The 25,537-nt window shown below is 41.5% G+C and overlaps 4 protein-coding genes and 2 long non-coding RNA genes across 9 annotated transcripts in view; 3 read left to right on the forward strand and 3 right to left on the reverse strand.

Annotated features, from left to right (window-relative positions):
• Positions 1-25,537, reverse strand: part of usp20 (ubiquitin specific peptidase 20) — a 161,149-nt gene that overhangs the window by 71,854 nt on the left and 63,758 nt on the right. The gene's annotated exons all lie outside the window — the stretch shown is intronic.
• On the forward strand, positions 3-12,238 carry miga2 (mitoguardin 2). 2 transcript variants are annotated; one of them, XM_023807816.2, is made up of 16 exons: positions 3-349; positions 2,020-2,253; positions 3,649-3,850; positions 3,936-4,051; positions 4,167-4,287; positions 4,984-5,114; positions 5,614-5,731; positions 5,950-6,056; positions 6,177-6,289; positions 6,381-6,453; positions 6,830-6,916; positions 7,333-7,431; positions 7,709-7,843; positions 8,150-8,203; positions 9,314-9,430; positions 9,582-12,238. In XM_023807816.2, the coding sequence occupies exons 2-16, from the start codon at positions 2,158-2,160 to the stop codon at positions 9,801-9,803; spliced, it is 1,791 nt and encodes a 596-aa protein (XP_023663584.2). In that variant the 5' UTR covers positions 3-349; positions 2,020-2,157; the 3' UTR covers positions 9,804-12,238. The 2 variants fall into 2 exon arrangements, with proteins under 2 accessions (XP_023663584.2, XP_072570622.1); XM_072714521.1 differs by having other exon boundaries at positions 3-244.
• Positions 12,174-14,834, reverse strand: LOC111841807 (uncharacterized). Its single transcript, XR_002837768.2, has 2 exons — positions 14,567-14,834; positions 12,174-13,664 (listed from the first exon to the last, which is right to left on the reverse strand). It is a non-coding gene; the product is annotated as an uncharacterized lncRNA (long non-coding RNA).
• Positions 16,258-21,589, forward strand: dolpp1 (dolichyldiphosphatase 1). Its single transcript, XM_072714522.1, has 8 exons — positions 16,258-16,352; positions 17,607-17,707; positions 18,267-18,351; positions 19,185-19,284; positions 19,842-19,940; positions 20,416-20,544; positions 20,639-20,728; positions 20,843-21,589. The coding sequence occupies exons 1-8, from the start codon at positions 16,277-16,279 to the stop codon at positions 20,877-20,879; spliced, it is 717 nt and encodes a 238-aa protein (XP_072570623.1). The 5' UTR covers positions 16,258-16,276; the 3' UTR covers positions 20,880-21,589.
• Positions 24,326-25,256, reverse strand: LOC111841826 (uncharacterized). Of its 2 annotated transcripts, XR_002837773.1 has the most exons (3): positions 25,188-25,256; positions 24,896-25,105; positions 24,326-24,502 (listed from the first exon to the last, which is right to left on the reverse strand). It is a non-coding gene; the product is annotated as an uncharacterized lncRNA (long non-coding RNA). The 2 variants fall into 2 exon arrangements; XR_002837772.2 differs by lacking the exon at positions 25,188-25,256 and having other exon boundaries at positions 24,896-25,162.
• setx (senataxin) overlaps positions 25,294-25,537 on the forward strand; it is a 35,855-nt gene continuing 35,611 nt past the window's right edge. The window contains exon 1 of the mRNA XM_023807889.2: positions 25,294-25,433. Coding sequence (XP_023663657.2) covers positions 25,431-25,433 — 3 coding nt within the window. The 5' untranslated portion in view covers positions 25,294-25,430. The remainder of the gene's footprint in view (positions 25,434-25,537) is intronic.

Here is a 25,537-nt window from a genome sequence, read left to right on the forward strand (position 1 = left end):
TAGCTGGGTCACATGCAACCTACGATGACTTGAGCCTGTCTGTGATCTAATTGGATAATCAATTTCGGTTTTTCGTTTTAAAGTATGATTGGACAATTTCAATTCTTCGTTTACAACATTCTTAACAATTATTGGTTTACAGTAACGTCAATATGAAATTTACCTGGCCCTATGAAAAAATCAAGGTAGTGTGTGACATATAGGTGAAATGTCCTTCTTTACCTGATGATCAAACTGCGTACGGGTGAGTGGTTAATAAAGAGACTTATAAATAGTCTCAGCTTGTATGAAAGCCTCTCTTGCATTTCAGTATTTTAAATACTATTGGAAGGCACCTGTGACAATTCTGGTATGTATCTAGTTAAGGGAGGAGAAGACTTGAATGATATCTGTATGTTCAATTTCTCGCCGGCGACTACTTAAAAGTAAACCATTAGTAATTTAATAAAACGTGACACCCCTGGAATATGTATATGGTTGCCTTGTTTTTGGGAAGATCCCAGAAATTTTCGTGATGGTTATTGCATTGATAAAATAGTAGAACTAGCTGAGCTGTTTGTAATTCTAGATGATTGTTTTCACTAAGGTGTGCATGACCGTGTTTGAAAACCTATCAAATCGCGCTATAAAGGTGACACAGGCTAACAATTTTCATCGTGTGGCCAAGTCCTCATGCACGTACCGCCTGCTGCCCATCTGACTGACAGAAAGCTGTAATAGTTTAGGGATCGTATCGTTAACTGACAGTCATGCATCGCAAAATGTATGTGCATTTATGTGTGTCTTTGTATTTGTGTTTTTTATACGTATCTTGTCAATATAGATATTTTATTGTTAACATTATTATATTCTTGTTCTTATCAGTATATACTGTTGTGCTATATAATTTTAAATAAAACGATTGTATTGTAACTGTGCATGATTTAAAACGATATTTAACAGAAGCAAATAGTTTATTTTCCAAAGTCAATACATTTTTATTGAATTACTTTTTTGGAGCAAAACGTTTTTTGAAATTACATTAATTGTGATAGCGGATCTCTCCTTTTTAAAATGTTATACTTCTCATTCAGCTGAAGTAGAATATCATATGCAGCCGCTGATCTTCTAAGCACTGAAGTCTCTCCCCGGGTAGAATAAGGCGCATGGCTAGACTGCGACCTGCAGACGCGTTGGACCAACACACTGAAGTACAGTGTGTTGTGTTTCTTTTAACTAAGACAGTGCCATTTCAGAATTGATCATATACAGATTTTAAAAACGGTGCTCATATTCGTAGTAATGACAGAGACTTATCTTCATTCTCCTTTTGTAAAACTACTTCTCTCTTTAAGAAGACTGTCCGCTTCTTTCTGCCTACTGCTAACGAGTATATTCACCTTTCACTAGGTTTGAATATAACTGGGCAACAAATCTGTTGTCCATCGCATAAATAAGTAAAATCTTAGCCAGACCTTTACTAAAAGGAGAAATTCCCCTTTAAAGTCGATAATAGCAACCTTTTCTCGTGTGTTCCTTTCTATGCAATATGTACAGAGGACTGTGCCATCAGGATATGTTGGCATTTGTCCTGTAGTACTACATGTAACATATTTATCTCTGCTTATTCTTTGCTTTAAAATAATTCCTTATTGTTGTACTTTCATTAAAAGGGTCCACTCTTCCCCATTCTGCAAGAATAGCCTTCAGTTTGTTTTGATTGCTGGATGCTCCGAAACGATAAGATGCCAAAAGTATAGATGATGCCATAATACATAATACATGGAATGCTGTTCCGCTACCAACTATGGTCTGTAATGCTATGGTAGCAAACAAAACACAACATTGATTATTGTCTCATTTCTTTCCGATTGCAGTAAATGTGACGGAAAGCTGCTGATGTATTGCGGTCCATTTATTTTTTTGCATAGGAACACACTGCTTTTAAGTGATGAATTCTGTGTTATCTGCTAAATACGGTACTGCAATCTGTTAGATTCCTAATGTGTGTGTGTGTGTGTGTGTGTTTTGGTTTGACAGGCCATTGCAATCATGAGGTGGTGCTGAGGATATATTGCTTGTGGGACCAGCCTTGACTCAGTCCCCCCCCCCACCCCCGAATCAGCATGGCTTCCATGTGATTGAGGGCTTCTTGGTCGTAGTAGCCGCCAAGCTGACATGTCTATGAGAAGAGCAGAGGGTGCGTCCATCATCCAGGCCTTGGCCATGACTGTGGCAGAGATACCTGTCTTTCTGTACTCCTCCTTTGGGCAGGTAAATTACAATATAATCTGTGCACTTCTGTGGATGTTTTCATCTAGACTAATTTCTTGTCTTTCCTCCCTTAGTCACTAAATGAACCAATTAACCAGATTTAATCTAAAGATTCAGCTGATTGGGGACGGCCAGCCCTGTTGATTCTAAGCCTCGCTCATATTAATCACCGTCAGAGTGCAGCACTCGCCTCAAAGCTTCTACAAAAAATTTATTGCAGAAGAGATGATATGGGAAATAGTTGTTGGAGTATATCATTCAGGAAAATGTTAGAGCCTATTGTAAGACTCAGGGGATCCACCAAACTACAGTGAGCTTTCTGGCAATGGATGTTTTGCTAATATTTCTCTAAGGGTGTAACAACAGTTGAATGAAGTCAAAAAAAGATCCATAGGACTGCTGGTCTCTGTAACCTCAGCTGAGGTCAGTGTTCACAACTCTGCAATACGAGAGACTGGGAGGTAAATGGAATTCAGGGGAGAATAGCAAGGTTATGAACACTGCTAAGCAAGATAAACTTCCATGTCCATCAAAAGTATGCAAGAAAACACCTGGATCTTTTGGGATGACCTATATACAGATGAGTCAAGATCGGAACATTTATTTCTGGAGTAAAGCAATGCAGCATTTCACAGTAGCAACGAACTAACAGTTGAAGGTGGTACTGGAAGTGCGACTGGTGCCTGTGTGTCTCAGGACCTGGAAGAAATTCCATTATTGAATGAACAATGAATTCTGCTCTGTACCAGAAAGTTCTTAAGTAGATTGTTTGTGAGCTGCTGAAGTGTGAGGCAAACGATCTAAAAAAAAAAAAAAAACCACAAAAGCGAGCACATCTGAATGCTGGCGTTTGGAAGGGGTCTAGTCAACCTTCTGAACCCAAGAATGACGCCGTGCTAAGATGTGAGATGTGAAACGGGCAGTTAATGCTGGAGCAGCGTGTCTGAATTAAAGCAGCTCTGCAATGAAGAGAAGGCTCACATTCACCCTATGTGATGTGAAAGACTGATGTGAAATTATAGGAAGTGTTTGGTTTCAGTTATTACTGCTGATAGTGGTGCAACCAGTTCAGGGGACAACTATTTTCTCACTGGAATACGGGTGTTAACCTGAGTGTTACTCTGGTTCTCTGTGTAATATTTTGTCAAGTGCCAAAACTATCCAGTGTGGCAAATATGTAATAAGAGTACATCAGGAAAGCAGGAAAGGGCAAATACTTTTTCTTTTAGCTTCCTGGGATTCCTGGATCTGTAATGTCTTGTAGTACCAATCAGTGGTACTAATATAAATATTAGGCCTAACAAGATTTGACTTCTGTTCTGTGTTCAAGGTCACTGCCCCCAAACAGTGCTTTTATGTTTTTTTTTTTTTTTTTTTTTTTTTTTTGTCCCCCAGTCCATTTTCTCTCAGCTGCGGCTTTCACCCAGCCTGAAGAAAGTTCTGTTCGCCACCGCCCTGGGGAGTGTGGCTCTGGCCCTCACCGCCCACCACCTGAAGAGGCGCGGGCGAAAGAAAAAGCAGGTGACGGCGGCCCAGGATGACCAAAAAGCACCGGAGGCCTTGCTGAGATTGGGGAGGCCACTGTCTTTGAAGCGAGGTGATCACCAGAGACCCGTGTGCTGTGCTGTTGGACGGTGAGAGCGCTGCAGTGCTGATGCCTGGCTTTCCTGCCCTTTCGCCAGGCCCGCTCTCCGGGAGGCAGATGATGAGCCCCAGCAGCAGGAGCAATGACACCATGAGTGGAATCTCGTCCATCGCCCCCAGCAAACGCTCCAGCTCCTCCCACAGCCTCGCTTCGGTCAGAGCCATCTCTCTTCTTCCCTCTCTCATAAACCCAGTGGATGAGTGCACCCCTCCCCCATTCCATTTCAGCCAGAGGACAGCAGTCTCTTTAACAAGCTTTTGCGTTGCAGGTGCGGGTTCCCACCTCCCCGAACCAGCTGGCCAATCAGCAGCCCCCCTGGGAGACGGAGCCGGTGGAGGAGGAGTCTGGTGCAGCAGACGATTCCAATGCGGAGAACCTTTACATCATGGGTGATTTTCCATGACTGCTGTAGTCCCTTCGTGACCTTTCTGCCGTCATTAAGCTTGACTCCATCTCCAGCTGTTCAGACCATTTATTACCTACAGCTGTGGAAAAAATGAAGAGACCACAGCACAATTTTATGTTTCACTAATTTCTGAACCAGAACCAGAACTGCAGTCTGGTTCTTCACTGTTTCTCATTAGTGAAGGGGTTCTTTATGGGACTTCAGTCCTGCTTCTAGGAGCCTGATACAAACTGTCCTAGCAGTGCACTTCACACCTGCATTTAATGTTTCCCATTCCTTTGGAAGGTCACTTGATGTCATCTTCTGATTCATGAGAAACTGTCAGATAAGTTACCGGTCATCTATGGCATTAGAATGTCGTTTTCACCTTTAACTGGCTGGTTTCTGGTCGTTCCTAGTATCTCCTGCTTCTCCTTGTTCCTGTGTACTGCTGTCTGAGCCTGGAAGCGGCCTGCTTCTCAGCGTAGCCTTCAGCCAGCAGAACCAGGATTTAAAAATGCAGATGTGTTTAAATTTTATTTTTTTTTTGCCCACAGCTATTTTTTAGTGTTTTGTTTTTTTTTGGTTGATATTTTGGTAAATGTGGTGATGTTTCAGTTGTGGGATTGAGGAGTGTGAAAGATCTTTGAGCTGGGGAAGAAGTATGATTATGCATTCAGTGTTTCTTTTTGCCTCCCAGGGATGGAGCTGTTTGAGGAAGCACTGCAGAAGTGGGAGCGGGCTCTGAACATCCGTCAGCGCAGTCAATCAAACACACCAGCCAGTAGCAGCCTTGCCTGCCAGGGGGTGGGCCCTCTGGAGGAGCCAGTGGTGCGTTTCTGCTCCTCAGCTCCGCCCCCATTCCACACTTTCAGACATACCAGGACATCTCTGTGTAAATTTGGTCTTTGACAGGGAAGGAAATGTAAACAATTTTAATAATATAATGTATTATGGAAAATGCTTGACGAGAGTTTTTTTCTTTCCTTTCCACATGTACTATATCAGTCCTTTCAGCATTCGCAGTGGCTAAAATGACACTTGTGGGAAGCAATGAAACATTAAATGCAGGCGGTATTTTTAAAATTAAGATTCTTAAAACTAGTCAAAGGTCTGAGTATATTTGCCAGAAGTCTTTTTTTAACGTGTTTTGCACAATATATTTTCAGTAAATCCTTAAAAAGCTCTAAAAGCTGTGGGGTTGGACTCCAAGCTGACGGCGTTAACATATTTTCACTCATTTGACTAAAAATGACATTTTGTGAAATTCTTTTACAATTTAACTGTTTTCATTCCACCTCATTTATTACCATGCCCCCCCCCCCACCAGGTGGAGTCACGAAACAAGGTCTTTGCTGAAAAGCTGGAGACCCTTCTGCACCGAGCGTACCACCTCCAGGAGGAGTTCGGCACCACCATCCCCCCCGACAGCTTGCTGGCAGACTTCGGTAAGTCGCGGTAACACCCAGGTGGACGGGGAAGGCAGCCCGGTCGACGTGGCCGAGATGGAAGCACCAAGCACCAGTGTGGAGGAATGACAGGGCTGCAGGTCATGTGACTTCAAATAATGCTCCTGATTTGCTGCCTTAATGTCCCTGCCTGAACACGGCTGGCTTTGCGTAGAGCCTGCAGCCCCTCAGCTCACGGCTTGGTGTCTTTACCTCAGAGAGTGAAGGCACCCTCATCCTGCCCAATGTGGGGAGCTCTGAGCGGCTGAGGGAGGAGGACGCCATGACGGTCACCTCCGACGACTCCTTCTTCTCCGCAGCCGAGGTTCGCGTTTTGTAAACTGGAACTTTCTGCCATTGAATGCAATCTGGAAACATTAACATTTTCCTCCGGCTTATTATGGACCTTTAACTCGTGTTGCGCTTCTCTTGTCCGTCTGCGTAGCTCTTCGATACGTTTCCCTTGGAGGGGCTGTACCAGCCCCTGAAGCCGGCAGCCCTGTATGAGGAAGCTCTGTGTCTGGTGAAGGCGGGGAGTGTGGAATGTAGGACGCTCAGGTAGATGAGAGACGCTCGCTGTCTTCATGTGCCCCCCCCCCTTGCTGTGTGTGAGGGAGACTCTCCATGTCTCTGCTTGGCTGGCTTGCAGGACGGAGATGCTGGAATGCTACAGCGACCAAGACTTCCTGGCGAAGCTGCACTGTGTGCGACAGGCGTTCGAGGTGCGTAGGCCTGCAGCGAGCCGGGGGGCAGGGGATGCACCCTGAAGCTGGCCTGTGCAGCGGTGCAGGGATCCCGCCTTCCTGACAAATAATAAATCATATTAATCGTGATTATTATTATTATTACTATGGAAGAATGTGTACATGTCTGGCATGTGTTTAATGTATCCTACGTGTAATAGATTCCTAGCTTACCTTGAAGAAACCTTATGTCTTATGCAAGATTAGACTTGCAAGAATTTTGACAAACTATTTTTTATTTATAATTTAAAGAACACTACACTTCACGGTGAAATTAATTCCATTTGCTAGTGTGTTTTATACCCGTTTCTAAGGAAGATAAGGCCTGTCAGTAATTCGGATGGTATTTATACAGGTGCTGCTGCTAGATGAAACTCATCGGATTTTCTTCAGCGATACAGGGAAGCACATGATCACAGGCCTGATGTGTAAGGCCAATAAGGTCAGAGAATTGCACATCACATGGTCACAGGCCTGCTGTGTATGAATTGTTAGATCAAAAGCTTGATGTATATGACCAGTAGGATCAGAGAATTGCACATCACATGGTCAAAGGCCATATGTGTAAGGCCAATAAGGTTGGAGAATTACACATCCCACGGTCACAGGCCTTATGAGTATGACCAGTAAGGTCAGAGTATTACACATCCCATGGTCACAGGCCTTATGAGTATGACCAGTAAGGTCAGAGTATTACACATTGCTGCCGCCTTCCCCAGTTCCTCAGCCTGTCCCTTACTGTGCCTGTGAATGATGCTCTGTCAGTATTTCTGGTTCTTTATGAACAGTATGCTTTTGTTTTTCACCACCTGCTTTGCGGCTCCTTTTGTTTGTATAATTCATAGTTCCTCTTTACAGAGTCCTAAGGCTTTTTTGGAGAGCTATGAAGAAATGCTTCATTACACCGAACGCGTAGAGACTTGGCCGACTACAAAGACGGAGCTGGAGGGTCGGGGGGTGGGTCCTTCTCTCATCCTGTCATGTCCATCTCTGTAAACGTTGTAAATATGTATTCTGCTTCTGAATTGCGTGTGATCAAGAAATGCAGCGTTGTGGAAACCTGCATATGAATAACGTGGTATTTAATTTGATTGTGTAGACAATCCCTGTCTGTCTGATACTTGTCACTGTGATGTGGCTAATTGTAGTCAGTCCTACAGCTGTTGGGTTTTGGGGATGTGGCAGTAATGGCTTATACCCTCCTAAGGTGGTGTGTATGAATATACCTCCTAAGGTGGTGTGTATGAACTTCTTTGACATTGTGCTGGACTTCATCCTCATGGATGCCTTCGAAGACCTGGAGAGCCCCCCCTCCTCTGTGGTGGCTGTCCTCAGAAACCGCTGGCTCTCTGACAGCTTCAAGGAAACGGTAAAGGGAGCTCCCCCTACTGGTGACGTCTTGTCCTAATGCAGTCAAATCAGAGTTGGTCTCTTAATTTAAGACTGACTTTTATCTCAATCTAGAGAAGTATTTTACTGAAATTAAGCTGATAAATTCTATCAGTACTACTTGGTGTCTTTTTTTTTTTTCTTTCTAGATCAACAGCCAGTGTTTTACAGATGACATATTATGCTTGTACCAAAAAAAGACTTGCTTTTAATTTTAAATCTAAAATCTTATGACCAAATTATCAAGCCCATTATGTAAACTTCCTTAAATGTGTTCCTCTTATAGGCATTAGCAACTGCTTGCTGGTCCGTTCTGAAGGCTAAAAGACGCCTTCTGATGGTAAGATGATGAAAATGAAAAATTACTTTCAGTGTATGTACGGCATCATTTTAAAATTAGCTTTACATCTGTCACTGTGGCTTTCAAGTGTAAAACATTTGTTTAGACAAGAAATGGGGTTCCTTATTTTGGTACGTTTTATGCAATTGCTATGGAAATCGTGTCTAAGAGCATACAAAGTGTTATGTTTACATAGGTAATGCAGCTATGAAAACACTACGGCTTTCTAAAAATATGTATTTCATACATAAATATACTGTGTTATAAGAATTATAATTTTATCTGAAAGTATGTTGCTTAAAATAAATATTGGCTGCCGTGACTCATGTTCAGTGTTGTGCAAGTTACTGAAAATGCGTAATTGGCTAGTTACTACTTAAAGTAATTGAATCGCTTTATGACTTTCTGCATATAAAGGTAATTATTCACTAGGGAAAGTAACTGCGTTGTGTTACTTCAGTTCTCTTAATGTACACATACCCAGACAGCGCACACACGTCGCCAGAACGTTGGTTAAGATCAGAACGTTGTTAAATGATTACGTTCCATTTAGTTATATTAACTATAATTAAATTCACATATGCTAGTGTGTGTTTCAGCGAACATGTTTTCAGTAATTTTGCTTTAATCAATTCAGCATAACTTAAGCCTATTGTTTCTGTCTATTTAAGTGTATAACTTTTTAAATTAGTGAAATTGTTTTGGTATATGGTTTTAAACAGTTTTCCTACAGGCTAAACAAGAATATAGTCTAATTGGGGAAAAATAACAGTAGGCTAAATGTCGCCTAGTGACCTCATTAACATCGTGTTGCTGTTGAAATGCGTCACACAGACATCGGGGGACTGTTGAATCAATATTCAGTAGAGATGTTACTTGAACACAGATGCTTTGCCGGTAGATTTGCAGGCATCGCGGAGACATCATGCCTATGTGTGTCTGCTGTCTGAGACCGTTGAAATTTCAGTAATTTTAAGTGAGTTATTTAATTTGAAAAGGTAATTCGTTTCATTACTCATTACCACCAAAAGTAATGGAATTATAGTAATGTGTTAGTAACAGCACTTTGTTTACTGTCCGGAGCTGAGTGCTGGATCTTGGGCCTTGCAGGTGCCAGACGGCTTCATCTCTCACTTCTACTCCATTTCTGAGCACGTCAGTCCCGTTCTGGCCTTTGGCTTCCTGGGACCTAAGCAACACCTAAGTGAGGTGTGCACCATCTTTAAGGTGAGAATCACTTGGTTTCATTTTAAATGAATAAACGTATCCGAATGGCTGCTGTCCGTTGCACAATGAGTTCTCTCCAGCTACAATAAATGCATGGACAAGCTATTCCTCTATGGACTCATAATTTTTTTTGCAACTCTTCTTTCCATAGCAACAAATAGTGCAGTACCTAAAAGACATGTTTGATCACGACAAGGTTCGCTTCACCACGATGGAGTCGCTCGCCGATGACATTCTGAGTCTGTCCCACCGGAGGAGTGACATCCTATTAGGATACCTTGGCATCAGCAACGTTTTAGAACCCAACGGAACCCTGCCGTTGGTGCCGCCAGGGCCCTCAGAGCCCATCCTAGGGCCTACGCTGGACCTCTAGGGCAGAACATTGGTGCCCTTGTTCCCTGTAATTCCTTCTAATGGCATCTTTCATAATTGTTTTAATTACTTTTGTGTTGTGCTGAAGATAATCCAATATGTTTTAACACTCCTGTGTCCTCAATCCTCACTGTGATAACGGTACAAGAAAGGTTCGGAGCAAAGGTTCTGTCATCCTCTGTTGGCCAGGTAGAAATGCACTGTTTTGAATATTTGACTGAAGCTGGTATACAGAGAGACTGGCGAAGGTTGACTTTGCTTATTCCAGTGGTAATAAGTATCTGAGCAGAAACGTGATCCTTGGTGAGGAATGGAGAGCTCCTGGCAATGCTGTGAGGTGCAGCTTCGGGGAAAGACCGCACTCTAGCCTGGGCACTGGGCGATCAATCCTGGCAGGAGACATGAAATATTTTTAGGCTGCTACTTTCAGGATAAATCAGTATTTATTTTTAACTGATAGCAGTTGCTAGTGGTTTAGTTGTGGCATTCCAAAGATTAACCTCATCCGCACCCCCACTTGTCACTAGATTGGTACAGAAGCAACATGGCGCAGTGCCTTGTGCCTGTAATGCTGGGTGGCTCTACCTCTGTGCTGAAGGGGGTGCACTGCGGTGACTGTAAATTTGCGTGTCTGAGGAGAAGGTGTGGTAGTTGTTTGGTTTCATTATTATATATGACGCATTCACAGACTTGACGTGAGAACTACAGGGAGGTCTGCTTCCAGATGCAGGAATAATTTGATTTTGGGAAAACACAAAGTGGTGTGTTTAAAACGCAATGTTGTACACCAGGGAGGTCAGATTCTGTGCACCCTTACCATTTCCTACACTGCTTTATTTTAATCCCCCCCCCCCCCAATAAACCATTGATAACGTGTAATGTACAAAATATTGGAAACGGTCTTGTTACAGGCCCAAAAAATGTTTAATTAGATATCCTTGACTAATTCTCTAACAATTCATATAACTTCATCCCACTGTTCCTGTCTGTCTGCTTTTGGCACTGTATGCAAAACAACCTTAAGTTTCCTCATTTCTGTGAAACAAATTTAGTACTTTTTGCCTTCTGTGTTGTATAATCTGATAGCTGGAGAAAGTGATTCAATGCAGAGAATATTCATATAGAAGCCAATCTAAAATGAAAGAAGGTTTCCTTTGTGGAAAACAAGTGTTCTGCACATTTTCATCACTTGCTTTTTAGATTATTTTTAATTTCACCTGTGCATTCAAACACATGGAAACCTAAATAGAAGGGAAACAATATATCAAAACAAATATGAATCCAAACAAGAAACATAATTTACTGTTTTTATCTTTTTTATGGTTTCCAAGTCTGTGCTAGTGTTTGTGTTGCCACTTTTTGTATTTGAGATCACCTTTTTTCCACCTTGCCTTAAATGTAAAATCCCTATATCTAAAGCACCACTGATTAATGTCATTGTACCACATGCTGCTGTAATTGCTGAGTATTACTTTAGTCGGATTAAACATACGAACTCAACTGTATTTATTGGAGAATTCAGTAAGACAACAGTTCCACGTCTGTATAATCGCCATTCTGAAATTTCCAAGTGTTCTTTGCATGTGAACATAGACAGGAGTATCTGCTAATGTTGTATAGTCCATTATGAGGGTTCTGATATACCCAATGTGAGTCACTCATCATTGGAGCATATTAGTGTTAGCAATGCACAGGACTATCCTGTACTTCAGTAATTAAAGTCCAAATTAAATACTCCATACATATTATCCATGTGTATACAAAGGCAAAATCACTGACGATTACTTCATTTAAAAGTAATGAATTTTGGAAGAAGACATTCTTGCGCACACCGTTATTTTAGTCCCACTGAATGTAGAAAGGCTATATGATAAGTTATGTGATAGTTTACTTACAGGAATTTACAGATGTCATTTTAATGAAGTGTCAATTAAGAAGACACGCCTTAATAGATGTAACCTTATATAAAGTAACACCTTTAATAGGAATGGGGACAATGTGGATAATTGTTTCTTTGATGTTTCTTTGCAGAACAGTGGGGGATTTACACTGATTAATTTCTTGTGTTCTGCAAAGAGGGGGATTGCGATGATGGAAGATGTCTAGTGTCTCTTCCTGTCCGCGGTGCAGAGGTTATCACTGGAGAGGGGATATAACGTGCAAGGTCGCGCTAATGCATTTGTCATGTTGTTTTATAATACTCTACAAAACCAGCAGAAGTTGTTACCATTATGTCAAGCCGTAAATATTAGTATTGTTTTCACAGTAAATGGTATCTTTTTGCCTTTTCCAAGCCAATGTGAGTTTATTTTACTTTTTGTGTTTGTTTCTCCCTCATTTTAGTGAACTGTGTAAAGATTGGAACCAGAAATGGTTTTAATCCTGTGCTTTATTCAGACATCCTCATATAGTAAAATAAAACATATTTCTATCAAATGGGATGTTGCAACATTGTTTCATGCATGTATGTACAGCTGTCATTGGCATTCAAAGCATATAGTAAGTGTAAATAAACTACCTGCAGTTGTAATTTGTTTGAACATAATGGATTTTTGTGTAACCAACCAACCAAATCTAGAAAGTGGACATCAACTAGATAATATCCACATAGCACATTCAAGATCATAAATGCTTTCCACATTGTAAAAGACAGAGTGCAAGTCTGTTATGATAAAGCTCCAGGAATCCAAGCTGGATGGGTTGACCTGTTAATGGTATGACACTTGCTTATCTGTAAAATACTTCATTTTATTTGCTGACTGCTAAGCTATCATGGAAAATAGTAAATGAGCATTTCAACCTTACAACGGTGTTCATAAACAAAACGGTTCTGCTATATTGCTGCACACATGAAATGCCTGTAGAAATTCAAGCTAAGATTGCAATGGCAGCAACCTATCAAGAATTTGCAAGCTGGGTCAGGGAAAGGGGAAAAATCTCCGAAGAACCCAACATTCCTGGGAAATTGCTTTAAAAAGTGTATATGTGTATGGGGCTAGTTAAACAAAGTATTCTTCCTATGCTGACAAAGACACAGCTGAGTGAAATTCATATAAGGAATATATTATCTTGCAAGTCCCAAAAAGATCAGAAGACATGCAGACTGCTTATTGATCCGTCTGTACTGTATGTAGTAGCAAACTAGCCTGTAGGCCAGTTTCATTGTACTCCAAGGACTATTTTGAGGTCACCCGAGAATGCCATTGAACATAGTGTAGTCTCTTTCATGGGGGTACAGTGGGAGGGGTCACACTCTCAGTCTGGGGGAGGATGTGTTCCAGAGCGTTGCAAGACTACTCAGTGTGACTGTGCCCTACAACAGCCATTACTAAAGCCCTAAATGCACTTAATATGGCTGGGAATACATTATATTAAGTGTATCTCGAAATTCCATATCAGAAGATATATTGTATTTATGGACATTCAGCTTCCCAGGGAGAAAAAGCCACGTCTGGTAGGGGAGGGAAACACTTGGTGAGTCACCTAGTAGATGGGCTGGGTTGGGTAGGGTAGGCGTGTTGTCTGAATGGGATGCCACTCCACGACAAGACATATACACCACAAATGAGATCTGACCTTGTCTGAGAATCATGCAGTCCTAGATGGGCTGGCTATCGGTAACTTCTCTCAGTTTATATTCCACAATGTGGGTGTCCATTTTAATCTTGTTCAAGTTCAAAAATCAAAGTTGTGGGCTGTATTAATTCAGTACAGGTCATAAAATCCACTGCTACTGTCGTCGGATGTTCTAATAAACCAGCTGAGGACCAGGCAGCTTTTCCTGGAGTAGACATTTAAGGCCAGATTCTTGGATTGTCCTCTTAACAAAAAAAAGGGAATCGTGCAGCCTAAACCACAGTACCTGTAAGAACAGGAGCAGAAATGTGAGGCATTTAAACCAAGCATCCAAGAGCAAGTTCATTAATGAGGCCTTACCCACACCAAATCATAAAAAGTCTAGAATACTATAAGGGTGATACTATGGGCAGAACATCTGTTATGTTATTTGTTCAGTTAAGTACAATTACAGAGCAGACTTCACCTTTTGTCAGCCAAACCATGCTTAATGTAATCGCTTGTATTATACAGTGCAAATCATATTTACATCAAATGCACATATATCACCCCAGCACTACAACTGATGTCCACACTGGAAAATATGCTGGAGGCAGTATAAGGGTCGCCAACTTTGGTCAGTTGGCTGAATGCAGTTCGAGACAAGTCTGCGCGCGCACACACAAACGCACGCATTTACATGTATAACAGTTTTATTACCTTGTAAATAGTCTGCTAAACTTTGGAATTAATGTTAGACTTTGGAATGAATGCGATTTGAACTAAATAAACGTATATTTATAAAATTGTTTGTGTTGTATGTATTTTTGACACACATCCGCCTAAATTAGTACGTTATGCCAAGCCAAATAGTCTTGTATTAGCACACGGCTTACTCGTCATAACTTTAATAAAAACAATATTCTTACTAGTAAAAATGCAATTAATTAATTTGCACTGTTTCTCATAGTCCATAATCTATTATTGTATAACATATTATATTGTATTGTCACAGCCTCCCTGTTGTGCCCCCCGCCCTCAAAAAAAGTCTTTTTGCACCTTTGGTCCCTGGCGGATGTTATTTCGTCTCACTGTGTGTTTTAATGTATATGGTTGAGATGACAATAACGCTCTACTACTAGGCTACTACTACAGTACTACTAATTACAGATCTCTACACTCTCAGAAAGAAAGGGTAAAAGTTTGTACCTTTGCTTGTCACTGGGGGTGTACCCTCAATTGTACCCTTATGCTACGTTCACATTGCGAGCGGCGAGAGCGTCAAAGCGACCGGAAGTCATTCATTCTCTATGGGAGGGAGCGTCGGGAGGCGTCGAGGAGCGGCGCGGCGCGGTGCGTCGCGATCTGGGCGGCGGGAGCGTCAGACAGAAGTTGAATCCAGTCAACTTTATGGTAATGAGCTGTGACGCGGTTGGGCGGCAGCCAATGGGAATGTAGAGATGCTCCGCTAAAGAGAGCGCCGCAGAACATAAACGTGTAAACTTTTGTTCCGACCCAACCGTTCCTAGGCACAATGGAGAAGAGACTTATTATTGCTGTGGCCGGGTACCCAGTTATATATGATGTGTCTCTGTTTGCATACAGGGACATAAATAAAAAAAATGAGGCATGGACCAGAGTGTCCGAAACAATCGGTGTTCCAGGTGAGATGGTGAAGTGCATAATATATTTTTTTGTAGTAATTTTGGCGCCATAGCAGAGAAAACAGTGCAAATTGTCGGTAATGTTAAACCTATTTATAGCATTAGTGTTTGTCAAAACATAATTATGTGTTTTAGTAGAACTGTCGTTAAAAAGTTCTCAGAGCCTGGCATTCTGAGTGGCCTTGTCCCCGCCCACTCTATGACGTCAGAGAGCGTCTCCGGCGTTGGCTAGCGTCGTGTTCAGGGCGGCGGGAGCGACGGCTGGCGTCTTTGACGCTTGCTGTGTGAACGTAGCATTAGCTGTAGGTGATTGACTCTGAGGAACATTTCTGTATCACTGATAGTACATTAATGTTGTTTGTACATTTGTAATGTTCCTCGTGGTTCATTTCTGTACCTTAAAAGGTTATTTCTACTAGTAGAAATCAAGATACGCCGACTAAGCCTTATACTATTAAACGACAATTTGGCTTGCCATAATGCCATAACGTATCCCTCATATGACTTTGGGTTTGAAAGGAAAAAAGAGGACTGGCCACGCAAAGAAAAGTCCACTTTTGGCCACTTATGAGAAATGGGGTTACACGCCAGATTGTTACAGCAAAAACATTAAAAGACGGGACCTTTAACGGGAGCAGCCGAAAGAAGGAGATCGAAGACGTATGCTGGAAGGCAGAAATGAAAGCCAAGTCATAAATCCTTCGTTTGTCTTGCTTAATGTGTAGCCTAAATGTACTTCTCTAACAAAGGCGACAGTTGCCGGTTATTCACTGGCAGATAACACTGGGTTGTCTGATATCGTCGATTACCGACAATGTCGTCATATCGCTCGGCTCTACCCCATTGCTGCTTTTAACAATTATTCCAAAATAATATAATGTTATTTATGATTTTATTCTCAGCTTATTCCTAATGTGTATTGAGAATTGTGATGCTTTAAACACGGATTAAGAAAACAAAATATAAGTGCTTTTAGTTACTGCTCTGTTGTTCAGCAAAGTGGTGTGCCTAAGCAATTCTTTTTACAGCTCGTTAGCGTTAAAGCAGCTACCCTACTTTCCTTGAGACCATGCAAATCAATGGACTGTAGGAAATATTATAATTGTGATTGGATGACTGACCCCGCCCCATTTAGCGGTTTCCTTGGCTGTGAATGGTCAGTTTTCCCGAAAGCAGTCGGGTTTGCTGATTGGTCGGAGAGGCTTGGGCGTTACAATCTGATTTGTCTATCCATAGTGCCCGGTGTCCGGGTAAGATGGCGTCGGAGGAGCAGTGTTCGGTACCGCCTCGATGGCGGTCGATATCGCTTACCCACGTAGAGTATGCAGCAGGTATGTCAATTTAAGACGTTTTTGCTTCACGCTTATACTCTTGGAGTCGTCCGCGGATTCGCGGGCGTGTTCCTTTACGTGCTGTTTGGGATTCTTTTTCCTGCTGAATGGACTCGGCCGAGCGGTGTCTGCCAAATAGTGAGCCGTGGTACGAAGTGGCTGCGCCGCTCCGCAGGGGACGTAGCAGCTCTTGCCAAATGGTGGGCCTGTTCCGCATGCGCGCTTCGTCGAATTTATACAAAAAACATTGGTTATGTGTCTTTTACGCAGCATTGTTTGCGTTCATGGCGAAGATTAATAAAGACACGCCCGAGTACATGGTCGCATGCTGTAGCTGCCCTCCCATTTTCTTCTCGGCGTGCACAGTAAAGGCAAATATTGATGTGCTGGAGCAGCTAACCAGCTAACCAGTTACCATTCAAGTTGCAAGCAATGACATCACCCGTAGATTATTGATATTTTTCTTGTGTGAAAATACTGTCTAGTTAGTAATTAGTTGGAACGACTTCGGTATTTGATTAATTATGATGTGAATATTTAAAATCCGCATGAAAGTCTTATTCGAGAATCAGTGCACTTTCTCCTTAAAGTAATGATGTGTTTCTAAAGTTGCGCATGCAATTGTGTATGTCTGGGTTTGCCTTAAATATCAGCACCTAGCTTTAACCAGCTGTCTATGGATGCTTCGGACGGCTGGCTGCTTTCGTATTATGAATGCCGTTTAAACTTTGTAACTGATTTGTTCTTAGCGAAAAGATTGTTACACCTAGGCATAATATCTAAATAATCAGTTTATGCTGTTGCAATTGCTACTACTACTACTTTGCCAAGTCCTCAGCATTGGTTGAAGGTAAACATTGTATCGAAGGCGTAGTTTTGAAAACTGGGTGACTTGCCTGTTGTGGAGGCTTTAGTTTAATTCATTTAGTATAGAATTGTTCTATGGTAAAATTATGGTGACAATGATCTTGCATACACAAATAACTTTGATAAGCATAATAGTCAATAATGTTAACTTGATTTGTCCTTGTGTTATTTGAAGCTGTTTGAATATTTAAATGTTGCACAATGAGCAGTTGATTGGAATCTTTATTGTCATTTGTTTGAACTCCTTCAGCATGTATTGCTTATCAAAAACCGGGAACATGCTTTGGACAAATCAATATTGTTGTATTCATCATTAAAAATTGCTAAAGGATTATCAGTGCCTGGATCATATAATCCACTGATATGTGTTGCTTTTATAATTCTAAGATGACCTAACAGGACAGGTCTTGGCCTGCACCAGTCTTCTTCCTATTGCCATCCTGGTTGGCTTCGTCACCCTCATTGTGTTTAAGCGGGAGCTACACACCGTAAGTACCTGCAATTCTCTGCACTCCTTGAGAATGACATGCTCCTAATAGCTTTAGATGGGTATAGTAAACTCAGTTACTCAGAGCTCATGCTATTTGATACACTCCACTCGGCACTTTAAAACTTATATTATGAATTATTTTATTGCATCTTCCAATGGGCCACAAGCCCACAACTGATTTGTTTTAATTTAATTGTGCATGATTGTTTTTATTGGAACCTGCTTTCATGGGTGACTGTTTTCAGTTTTAGACTGTTTCAAGATAATTGATCATTTTAGTCATGATTTTCTTAATGCTGCATGCTAGTATTGCAATGGATGTATTTGGTTTATTACAGCTATTTGTCAAAGCAAAATATATCATTTCTGAGACTCTGCATTTTTGCTGGAAATCCACCTCTGGGCTACCTATAACTAAAACATGTATTTTTTGATTATGGAGTGTAGTAAAGTGTCATATTATCCTCTATAAATGACTGTTATCCAGTGAACCTGTAATACAACTAGATTTTTTATTTGGGTTTAACTTGTGTGATTTGTCACCGTCTTATTGTCAGATTTCTTTCTTTGGGGGACTTGTGCTGAATGAGGTGGTGAACTGGCTGCTGAAACATATCTTCAGAGAGCCACGGCCCTGTGAAGGTGAGAGAGCCCCTGGCAGCAAACGGTGAAGATATTCACGTACCGGCTTCTCAGAGAGCCAGAAGGGGGTGGTCAGGACCCTTCTCCCCGTGCCTCTCTTGGCCAGTTCGAATGAGTGTTTTGTCCCTCCTGAAATACTTGGTGACATATGAGAAGTGTAACTGTCCAAGGCGAGGGTCGTGTATTTTTTCTGTTTCTACTGCTTTCCAGGAATCATTATGCAATAAATATCAAGCTGCATACATGATGAAATTTATCAGCCGTTTTAGTCAAGGTCATGGCTAAATTTACGTTTTACGTGTGCAGTTAATTTTGAATGTCATAAATATATCTAGACCAGGGGTCTCCAACTCCGGTCCTGGAGAGCTACCATCCAGTAGGTTTTCTATACTACTTGGCTTATGATGAGCCACACCTGTTCCTGGCATTTACCTGAGAACAGGTGTGGCTCATCAGAAGCCGGGTATGATAGAAAACCTACTGGACGGTAGCTCTCCAGGACCGGAGTTGGAGACCCCTGATCTAGACCCACGCAACAATATTACATTTATACACTTCGCATGAATTAGCTTGTTGCTACTTTAGCTGATGATGGTGGATCTAAAGTACGAGCGACGCCGTTAAATGCAACAAAACCTCCGCTAAATAACGCATTCATGTTCTGTAACCTATCTGTGGGCAAATAAGTAGATACCCAATTACGGCTGGCCTGTGAGCCTCTGGTTTCCGAACAGAAGCAGCTGTAAAGAAGAGTGGCCAGGATAGCATGGTGTTTATCTGCAGAGACCCCCTTCCGATGATGCCCCCCCCCCCCCCCAATCTCATCCTTGCAGGGGCTCATGGCACGCTGAACACAGAGTATGGAATGCCCTCTAGCCACTCCCAGTTCATCTGGTTTTTTGTTGTATACTTTTTTCTTTTTCTTTATTTAAGGTGAGTCTTTTTCTCACTCATTTCTTTTGCACCATTTTTAATATATTTATTATATTTATATTATATTTTTATACAAGTCAGGAGTGAGACGTTAATTTACTGTCAGAGTACCAGGCTTGGGTACATTAACAAAAAAATAAGTACTATCTGAATCATATTGGCAAAAATAAAAAATAGCGGCAGATTGACTAGCAGTTCATATATGTATCAGGTCCTATTGATCTGGAAAAAAAGAGGTGTTTATCTGCAATGAATTCATTGCAGTTGCATTTCTTGGTAAGAAACATTTGCCTCTAGTATATTATTTTAAGAGAAATTATATTGGGTGTTTAAATTGTTTTGCAGTAATGAACTATTTTGGGTATTTCAGCATCTTATTTGTTTAGTAGCAGCATATAGAATCCACTATCTTGAGCATGGTTGTGTGTGTGTGTGTTTTAATAAACCATACTGCAGTGTAGTTTACTTTGGTTATATATGAGGAATTTCATTGGGGGAAAGTGTCAATGAAGGTAAAGGATGAAAATTGTGATGATGCTTTTTCAACTTTACTGCAGAATGCATCAAACAAACAATGCCAGGTGTGTGGAGTTATTGTGGAGACACATACTGTCCATCTTCTTGCTGAGCGTGGCCTTGTCTGTGTCCTATAGCAGGTAATGGGGTCCTTATGTGGCCTTGTCTGTGTCCTATAGCAGGTAATGGGGTCCTTATGTGGCCTTGTCTGTGTCCTATAGCAGGTAATGGGGTCCTTATGTGGCCTTGTCTGTGTCCTATAGCAGGTAATGGGGTCCTTATGTGGCCTTGTCTGTGTCCTATAGCAGGTAATCGGGTCCTTATGTGGCCTTGTCTGTGTCCTATAGCAGGTAATGAGGTCCTTATGTGGCCTTGTCTGTGTTCTATAGCAGGTAATGGGGTCCTTATGTGGCCTTGTCTGTGTCCTATAGCAGGTAATCGGGTCCTTATGTGGCCTTGTCTGTGTCCTATAGCAGGTAATTGGGTCCTTATGATGCCTAATGTCCTCTCGGCAGGGGCAGAAGTCAAACTGTTCTCATTATTTGTTGTTAATGTAACAAACTAATTCAAGTCCATTCAAGATTTTAATATCACTTTCATTGTTCTGCTTTCCAGGGTGTACTTGCTTTATCATTCCTGGAGTCAGGTGATATATGGAGGCGTGGCTGGTAGCATCATTGGAGTTGTGTGGTTTTTTATCACCCAGGAGATGTTGACACCCCTGTTCCCCAAGATAGCTGCTTGGTAAGGAAGTCCCTGCATGTCCCACAGGACAGTCGTCTTCCCTGCCCCTCCGCCTTTTCCCATCTTTTAAACACCATGTGTCATATCCTTCCAGGCCAGTGTCGGAGTTCTTTTTGGTGCGTGACACGAGTTTGATTCCCAACATCCTGTGGTTTGAATACACAGTAACGCGAGCAGAGGCTAGGTATGATCAGAGCCTGCAGAATGACTGTGCCACACTGACCTTGCTTAACGGTTGTCTTGGTATGTGAGATGATATTCCAGGTGTTTCTGTTCTTTTTTTCCCTTCTCTTCTCAGAAACAGACAGCGAAAGCTCGGAACAAAACTTCAATGATTTTGGCAGTTTGTTGCTTGAACTGGGAAAGGACCACGTACACTGGAGAGCCAACTCTGGTTAGATCTGCTCACAAAAAAGGGAACCAGTTGAAGGGTGGACCAAAAGAAGTACTGGGACCGACCTACAGCCTGAACAAGTCGACTGGCTTGCTTCCGGTGCTCATACTGCTATACTGCTTGCGAAAAGCTCCCTGATGCATGCAAGACCGTGCAGGAGGCAGACTAATGGAAACAAAATAATATATATTTTAACCTTAAATGCACGCAGGCAGTAAAATGTACTGTATGCAACTGAATTTTGGAGCCAAGAAAAAGGATTCTGTAAAGTGTGAAATGGTTTGCTGGTATTTCAGCATGAAACTGTTAGATTTTGTAGGTAGCTTGTCTGGGGCGTTGGGGGGTTTGGGTGTAATTGGTTTTTCTTTAATGTATTTCAGAAAAAAATCCACTTTTAAAATAAAGTGGTTAAAATGTAATTTAAAACTAAATTTGTACTTTGTGAAGATTAAACAAAAAGACAACAAATAACACCAGTGCCCAGTGAAATAGATTTACTGCATAGCTTCAGATAATCACATCATCAAATCAGTATTTAACACGTGTTCATCACTCCCTTTTCAAAATGCAATCCTTTGATCCAAAAAAGATGAAGTGCAATTAACTTTGTGTCTCATACATTAAACATTGCAGTACAGATAAGCTGTTTAACATTGAGGTGTCTGTTAGTTACTTGAAAATCGTACCCCACCATTTCTTCTGGTATAGACTGCAGAGGATGCTAACCTGATGTGCAGAGCTTTGTACAATGTGTTTTACTCATAAGAACGATGCATGATGAAATGGAGGCAGATGTGAGGAAGAGCTGAGTGTGAGACTGCACCTTGTTTTTCCTTTGAATTTACCGGGAATAGGAAATCAGCTTAGGGTGGGTATGGTGATTTGGGCTAACAGTTAAAGAGAGAACTAATAGCAGCTTATAGCCACTGATTAATCTTCCTTTTCACAACCACCCAATATGTACAGTTCACTATAAGCAGAATAAGATTAGAAGGGTCTATGTTGAATATTCTTTTTAATTCTCTTCAGCATATTGCATTTTTAACCAACGAAAGCAAATATGGTGTAATATGCAAAAAAAAGTACTGTGACTGCCATAAAATATGTCCTGCTCATAAATAATTACACAATTATTGGTCATTGTCCTAAAACTGCTTCCCTTGGGTACAATGAATTTTAATTATGCCTGTTGAATGAAAATGGCAAAATCCATAAAATGTGCAAAATCCACAGAATTCCATCTTATGGATGGGTTAGGGATATAGAATCTTCTGTTTTTGTAAGATAATGGATGTTTGTATGTGTACGAGACATGCGCTGTCTTCAGGCCTGTTTCTGCTTGTAAGACGTGCATTGACAGGTTTGAATGTGTACCAGATAGTAGGATCAAGGGATTGAGGATTATATTGTCATTGTGCAAGTCTGCTTACACTGGTGAAACTGGGTAGCACCTTCTGCTGATGCATATAGAATATCCATGTGTAAAGAAATGTAACAGAGTACTGGACAAAACATGAAGTACTAGGCAACAAGCTGCATACAAGCTGCATACCAGCTGAGGATAAAGAACTGATAGATTAAGATGCAGGAGAGGAAACTGTTCAGCAAGGTAAAGTGCAGGAAACAAAGTAAGATTATTGATATCTGCCTTTCGCACATCAGCACATAGAACTTCTTACTCACACAAATACTGTACAAGGTACTCAACAAAAGTACTGCCAGTGAAGTACAGTAGCTTGAAAGGGAAGAAACTGCTACTGACTGGTGTTGTGGCCACATATAGTCCTGTACTTTTTACTACATGGCAGTAGATTAAGCAGACCATGGCTGGGGTGAGTTGTCTTGAGGCAAAAGGCAGAGTTTGTTGTAGAGGCCCTCGATGGCTGACTTGAAGGCCAGTGATCTGTTCGGCTGACTTAACTCACTGCAGAGCCTTGGGATCAACAACTTGAGGTACAACAACTGGTGCTGTTATGCAGTAGGTCAGGATACTCTGCATGGCCCAGAGCAGGCCAGTTCTCTTTATTTTCCTTTAGAAATATGGATACCATGATTAATGAATAATATTGGTCATCTCGTTAGTCCTGTACGCCTGTCAAGGGTGTCATTATGTATTAGGCAAGTGAACAGTCAGTTCTTGAAAATCATGTTTGAACCAGAAGAAATTGGTAAGCATAAGGATTTGAGTGACTTTGACAAGGGCCAAATTGTGACGGCTAGATGACTGGGTCAGAACATCTCCAAAATGGCAGGTCTTGTGGGGTGTTCCTGGTATGCAGTGATCAGAGTACACTGCATCACAACTTGCTGAACGTATGAGGCTGTGTAACCACAGACCACTGCTGAAAGTGCCAACAATGGGCACTTAAGCATCAGAACTGGACCACGGAGCAATGGAAGTTCAAGAGTTGAAGGTGTTGACTCGGGCTCCAAATTCCCCAGATGTCCCTGGTCGAGCCTCTGTGGGATGGACAAACAAGTCCAATCCATGGAGACCCCACCTCATTTCTTACTACACTTAAAGGTTCTGCTTCTAACGTCTTAGTGCCAGATACCACAGGACACCTTCAGAGGTCTTGTGGAGTCCATGCCTCTACAGATCAGAGCTGGTTTGGTGGCATGAAGGGGACCTACCTAATATTGGGTGGGCAATCCAACAAAGACCCTCCATGGAAAGTACCATGAAAAGCTAGAGGACCCTTCCTGAAAGAGGGTCACCGAGACCCACCATCAGAACCAAAGCTTAGCCCACCCCAATACTCTTCATATTGCAAACAAAGCTGCAAGTTTAATATTGAAAATACACTTTATAAGACCTGCTACCAGAGCAGCTCTAGGGAAGAAACACAAAAGTCAAAGAGCAATCAACACTTTTTTTGGACCCAAATTGTACAGATCTTTGGGACAGTTAAGAACTACTGTAAAACACAGACAGTAATGTAATTCCTCAATTTTCATAATTCGATCAATTTCTTCCCAAAGTGCTCCTGCCACCCTTTGTTCAGCATCAGTTTGAAAATGATCAATTAGAAGAGATGACAATTTTGGTCAGCTGTAGCATGTACAAAGATCATGACTTAGTGTTATTAAACTGCATGACAAGGGCTGTTCTCGTGACTGCAGTTGCTCATTGATTTGTAAAGTTTAAACCCTGCATCAATGCGCACTCTCATACTTCAGATGATTGTGAAATACATTTTTTTTTCCAGAAATCTTCAGAACTGCTCATCAGCTGATCTTAAAATGACCTTACCATTTAAGCAGTATAAAATAAATGTATTCTCTTTGGGCATTTCATTTAATTTATCACGTATTTATCAACATGGTTTACTGGATTCATAAAGTTATGCAAGCTTAAGTGTGACAAGTAATTGAATGGAACAGGCATAAATTCTCAGGGTGATGATTGACTACCACCCTGACCGTAGGGTTTATTGCCCAATAACTTTACATAACACAAAGATAAACTGTAACCTTGGAAAGGAACATTAAGCCAATGCAGCCTGTAGCGGAACATAACCTTTGTAGGAGTTTCTGAATGCTGGGGCACCACATCATATTAACCTGGTAAGAGACAAGTAGAAAGAATGTAAATTTAGGAAAACAACATTTAGTAAATGTAGTTTGTAGTGGAACATAATGTTTTTAGCAGTTTCCGGGTGCTGCTGCGTCAAATCAAATGACCCAAAAAAAGCATGTTTTGGGGCCTTGTACTGGCCCAAACAGTTGCCCCACACTACATCGTATGACATCAGTAGATTACAAGCTGGTATTGTTAGTAAGAGCAGGATACAATAAAACACATAGCCATGGAAGGACTCTGCATAGGCTTTTGATGGGTGTCATGGGGAGATACCTAAGCCAAAGACAGTTACGCTATAATTTTGTATCCTCAGAAGCCAAGTAACCAAATAACTGGATAAGGAGCTGGGAAAATCTCACGGAGGTGTGAAATACCTGGGCCCACCTGGGGGAAAAATGGTGGAGGTCTGGCAAAGGAAGAGATGATGCTGTTAGACTTCCCTGTGACGAAGCATCTGATAAGAAAAAGTGTAGAAAAGACGTGTGTAACAAGGCATCAGACGCACTTCTGCAGTATCCAGCGTTGGTTGTAACTTTGCTGTCGCGATAATGACTGAATCTTCTACACAAGCGATTCCAGATTGGCTGAGAAGAAAAACCATAACAATTTCACGAAGGTGTGCGAACTTAAGAGTGACAAGTAATTGCACAGAACAGGCGTGAATACTCAGGTTGATGATTGGCCACCACACGTAACAGGGGGTTTATTGCCTTAGCAGTGATAAGAAGGCAGCCTGTCAATGGAAAAAGTCGTTTCTTGCTGTAATTTTAAAAAACGCGATAGAAGTAATTTAGCGGAAGGCTTAACTTGAAATCGAGACACGCGGCAGAACACGTTTTTCCTACAGAAGAGACGCAGCCATAGCCAGCCACCGACAATCATGCACCCGCGTATAAAAACAACAACCTCATGGTAAGCTGAACCGTAAAGTAACTGGAAAAAATAGTAAGGTAATTTCTTGCTAACCAACACGTTGCCGTTTCTTTTGAGCTGAACGAAATATTCTGATATAATGT

This window comes from Paramormyrops kingsleyae, chromosome 7 (genome assembly GCF_048594095.1).
Source record: "Paramormyrops kingsleyae isolate MSU_618 chromosome 7, PKINGS_0.4, whole genome shotgun sequence".
Classification (NCBI taxonomy): Eukaryota; Metazoa; Chordata; class Actinopteri; order Osteoglossiformes; family Mormyridae; genus Paramormyrops; species Paramormyrops kingsleyae.

What these genes read in the sequence shown, in the direction of transcription:
- miga2 (XM_023807816.2), top strand. Translation starts at nt 2,158, where the DNA reads ATGTCTATGAGAAGAGCAGAGGGTGCGTCCATCATCCAGGCCTTGGCC. An exon ending in GGAGAACCTTTACATCATGG is followed by an intron (nt 4,288 to 4,983) that starts GTGATTTTCCAT and finishes TTTGCCTCCCAG; the next exon opens with GGATGGAGCTGTTTGAGGAA. An exon ending in CAGCTTGCTGGCAGACTTCG is followed by an intron (nt 5,732 to 5,949) that starts GTAAGTCGCGGT and finishes TCTTTACCTCAG; the next exon opens with AGAGTGAAGGCACCCTCATC.
- dolpp1 (XM_072714522.1), top strand. Translation starts at nt 16,277, where the DNA reads ATGGCGTCGGAGGAGCAGTGTTCGGTACCGCCTCGATGGCGGTCGATA. An exon ending in TTCCCCAAGATAGCTGCTTG is followed by an intron (nt 20,545 to 20,638) that starts GTAAGGAAGTCC and finishes ATATCCTTCCAG; the next exon opens with GCCAGTGTCGGAGTTCTTTT. An exon ending in GTAACGCGAGCAGAGGCTAG is followed by an intron (nt 20,729 to 20,842) that starts GTATGATCAGAG and finishes TTCTCTTCTCAG; the next exon opens with AAACAGACAGCGAAAGCTCG.